Below are 4,486 nucleotides of genomic sequence, written 5' to 3'. Positions count from 1 at the left end.
CTAGAATCTAGACAAATTCCAGTGTGTCTTCCTAAGAAAACAGGTTATTTTACCTCTCAGCCCTGGACATAAACTCAACTTTGTGGTTTCCTGGGTGGAATGGGGTTTGGTGGGAACGGAGATAGGCTATGGAAACCTTAGAATGGCACACAGACACAGATACTACTCTACATTCAGCATTAAGGCATCCACCCCCTATTCTTTGGCAAGGTACCTCCACCACAAAGGAAAGAAAACACTTCCCCACCTCGCCTCTCCCCTTCCCCACTAAAGAAGTGAAGTAGCATAGAGTTTGCTTTGCATGTTTATATATGAAAAGAAAACCATCTGTTTTTTTATTTTTATTGTTTACCTCATGACTAACATTTGCTTTTTATAACAGAGATAACTTATTTTACTTTGACCAACATATTCATTGCTAATGTTTTTGTGCCCAGTATTTATATATACTCATGATAATAATATCCTGAGTTCCTACTCCACTCCATCCATATGCTTTGGGTAGGGTTGGCAGACTTCTGGCTCTGGCAGTAGGCAGTACTCAAATCTGGAAAAAGTCATGGTGAATGGCTCAGGAATGGGCAGGCAGCCAGTCAGGGACCCCAATATGCAGAGGCAGTTGCAGGACTGTTGAGAGACAGGCATGCACTTTTCTATACTGGACATGAACCTGGGAGAACATACTCCAGGGGCTGCTAGGGAAGGAGAAGGTCCTACCTCCAGAGTTTCGGTCCTTAGATCCAACAATGCCAGTAGTCTTAATTATTCCTAGGTTTGATAGCTACAGAGTCTATCTATTCAAGTTTTTCCCCTTCTTTTTTGGGGGGGGCTTAAATCAGTTGGAATAATTCATATGCAACTGATGAGTCTTAACTGATACAAAATGCTTCACAAATTCAGTTGAAAGAATTAGTAATCTTTCCAAAAAAAATTGTTGACCACCCTTCTGATGCTATATGTTGATATTTTCAATAAAAATAAATTATATGTGCTTGCTTTTATTTTTTATAGTATTTTACTAAAATATTTCTTCTAAAATATGTTTTGCATTTGTATATAAAGACATACTTAACTAAAAATTACATGCAGAATGTATCTCAAAAAGTCTCCAGAGCATTTATGTGAGAACATTCTTTGAATCGTCTGCAGGTTTTACTGCTTTCACCCTTTGTAAGGCTCCTCCTCGAACAGGAAGTTTTTTAAGAGCAATATCGGTATCAGCCAGAGGTCCTCCCACTAATCGGGCAGGAGTGCTCTCCACTGCTACAACCCGTCCAGAGAGCACCTAAAAAAGCAAAAGGTCATTTAGCACATGTTTCCATAGGTGAAAAACTCATTCATCCTTTAGCTTATTTTGGAAACAACACACAACACACATATAAGTAACTGGGAGGCAGCATGACCTATTGGAGAGATAAGGGCTTCAGAGCCAGGCAACTGGGCATGAATTCTACTTCTACCGCTTATTAGCTTTGCAATCAGGGCCAAATTATGTCTAGAAGAGGACACCAGGCACGCTGGATTACGGCATGAATCTGCTTGCCAGGCAAAGGAGGCACTGCACATTTTCTGATAAAGAGATGTAGAGCTATCATCTGACTAGTGTTTGCAGCAGTTCCGTGGGAGTCCTGGAGGCCTGGGTCTAGTCTAAACCAGCCCTGGGTGAGGGTGGAGGTACCTTAAGGACAAACATGCCTTCACTATATGAAAATTGAAGAGCAAAAAGAAAAAATATGGGACAAATCCCATGGAAATAACCCTGGGGACTAAATTAGATATCTACTAAGAAAAGTAATGGAGAAAAAAGAAATCTTACCGTTGTGTTAAGGCCTTTAATATCTGTCCGGTGAAATGTTGCATTTGCTGGTCGTTCACCATATCTAGTGGATTCGATAGCCTTTTCCTGAAGTTTTTTTGCTTTCTGAAGATTTTTAAATTAGAAAGAAAATAACCTTGCTATTAAAGCATTAATGATGATATTTACAATGAAGTATACGATTTATATTTCATTATGTCTGGCTGCTTCTGTTTTATTAGCACTGGTATCTGCTGATCATTTAGGCGAAGAAGATAGTTATTAGCAAGTTGTATCATTTGTATGTTGCAGAATACACCAGAAACCTAAAAACATTACTGAGATTTCCAGAAATACTGGTCATATACCAAGAAGTAAAGCAGGCCCTAGAGAAATTTGGCTCAATTTTTAATGCATAATTGAATAAGTTACTGAATTTACATTAGGTGATGTGTGTTTTCAAAGTATTTTGCATAAATTAAATACTTAGTACAGTTAAATGTTTCAAGCATTTAGAATAATATCAGTTATATAATTTGTTGTGGTTATAATCAAGCTCAATATTTGAGTCACCAGAACAGGTGAAATTTGAGGTAACCAATGGTCCGTTCGGAAAAGGCTGATTTTCATTACCAGCATATTTTATAAGTAAAGTTGGGAAGGACTTTCAGTGAAAAGGGGGACACACGGTACATTGAATAAGTGTGTTCTTAGCTTTGCTCTTGCTACCTTAATATGGTTCCACTATTTTCGTGGAGTAACATAACATGTAACAATTGCACATCTAGAGGAAGATTTATAACATTACATAACAGTCTTTTCCAAGTGTTAATGGAAAATGTGGATAAAGTTAATAAGATTTTGGAAACCCATGGTGCTTCTCATATATTTCAAGTGAATAATTAGCATTATAAATGTTTTAATTTTTTAGCTTATAGTTGAAGCAGCTTCCCAATGGGTGTTTATCTCAAATTCTCATTGAACCTTTAATATTATGTTTCTTTGGCGGTCACCGAGGGGAAACATCCTTGGGGGAGAGAATAATATGGAAAATTATTTTTTCTGTCCTTCACTCTGCTTCTTACAGAACAGATCAATGAATAAGAAGGCTCAGAAGAGAAAGCAGAATTTCATTCCTGGCTAACCATCATCTCTTTTACGTAAGCCAGAAACACCACCCTCGCTTCCCACTGCTAAGTCAAATAGAACTCAGCGTGGCATCTCTGTAATGGTGAAAATTCAGTTTCAGTTATCATCCTAAATTGCATATGAGGATCTACTAGTGTTAGTACTCTACAAGAAGATCAACAGAAAAAGGTGAATGAATATTTATTCCTGGAAATGGTGTCAGAGTTAGCTATTTCTTGTGGATATCATATTTCAAAAATCCTACCTTTAAAGTTTTAGCATTTGATGTTCTAGCCAAGAAGTTTTCCCATGATTTATTAGCCAGTTCTCTTTGCTTGTGTGTGGCTTGTATCTGAAATGAGAAAGATAGTTAAGAGTTCCAGTTTCTATGAAAGAATACCAAAGGGATTGAAATCCCTTCTTTTGAAGGAACACCTAGTTTTTGCCACGGTAAATTTTAAAGGTTAACTAGCAAAAGGATTAGAGTAATCATAAAGTTAACAACTTAAAAATAAAAGTCTTAAAATGAAAAAAAGATCCTTCTTTCATTGTGTCTAGGGTTTGAACTGCTTTCCCCAAAATGTAATATAAGACTATAGTTATAAACATACAAAATATAAAAATAACAATTGCCCTGGCCAGTGTGGCTTGGTTGGTTGGGCATCGTCCTGTGCACAGAGAAGTTGCTGTTTAGATTCTCGGTCAGGGCACGTGCTCGGGTTGCAGTCTGGATCCCAGAAGGGATCATACAGGAGGCATCTGATCAATAGGACGCTTTCAGATAGATGTTTCTCTCTTCTCCCTTCCTCTCTGTCTCTAAAAATCAATAAATTACTCTTTTAAAAAAACAACAACCACCACCATCAATTCACAGCAAGATTGATTGTTTTACATGATTATCACTTATGAAGATGGGTAATATATGAATGGTCCAACAACAAATTCACAGGAGAAAATAGGTTCCTGCTGCCACTGATAATAGTTTATCAAAGATTATATTGGTAAAATTAGCTCTAATCTTTAACTGCAGCAAAACAAGCAATTCCGTGAAAGTGCTGAGTTGTTGTGGTGATGCAGTCTAGAGAAGTAACTGCTCACAAACTGCGAAAACTATCCTTCTCAACACACTACCCACTGACTATATAGTCAGAGGACATGTGCCCCTGCTTGGTGTAAAATACACTAAGTTTCAATCATAAACCAAATGTGTTTAATTAAATAACTGCTAAAAAGAAAAAATAAGTGGGGTCAGAGCCAAGCGAACAAATCAACAATAACCAACATATCAGCAATAGCTAGTCTACAGAGCAGACATTCTGTCACTCAACAGAACTAATGAGGCAGCAGATCTTCCAATAGGGCTACCCCACTTATGAGCAAACTAGGGGCCCGGTGCACGAAATTCGTGCACTGTGTGTGTGTGTGTGTGTGTGTGTGTGTGTGTGGAGTGTCCCTCAGCCCAGCCTTCCCCCTCTCACATACTGGGAGCCCTCAGGCGTTGACCCCCATCACCCTCCAATCGCAGGATCGGCCCCTTGCCCAGGCCTGACGCCTCTGACAGAG

General features: G+C 38.5%; 1 protein-coding gene across 1 annotated transcript in view; it reads right to left on the bottom strand.

Moving 5' to 3' along the window:
- Positions 1 to 288: 288 nt before the first annotated feature.
- CFAP69 (cilia and flagella associated protein 69) overlaps positions 289 to 4,486 on the bottom strand; it is a 60,423-nt gene continuing 56,225 nt past the window's right edge. The window contains 3 exon segments of the mRNA XM_006779183.2: positions 289 to 1,285; positions 1,817 to 1,921; positions 3,189 to 3,275. Coding sequence (XP_006779246.1) covers positions 1,118 to 1,285; positions 1,817 to 1,921; positions 3,189 to 3,275 — 360 coding nt within the window. The 3' untranslated portion in view covers positions 289 to 1,117.

Source organism: Myotis davidii, unplaced genomic scaffold (genome assembly GCF_000327345.1).
Source record: "Myotis davidii unplaced genomic scaffold, ASM32734v1 scaffold187, whole genome shotgun sequence".
In the NCBI taxonomy this organism is placed as follows: Eukaryota; Metazoa; Chordata; class Mammalia; order Chiroptera; family Vespertilionidae; genus Myotis; species Myotis davidii.
This window is presented reverse-complemented; position numbering and strand designations above follow the sequence as displayed.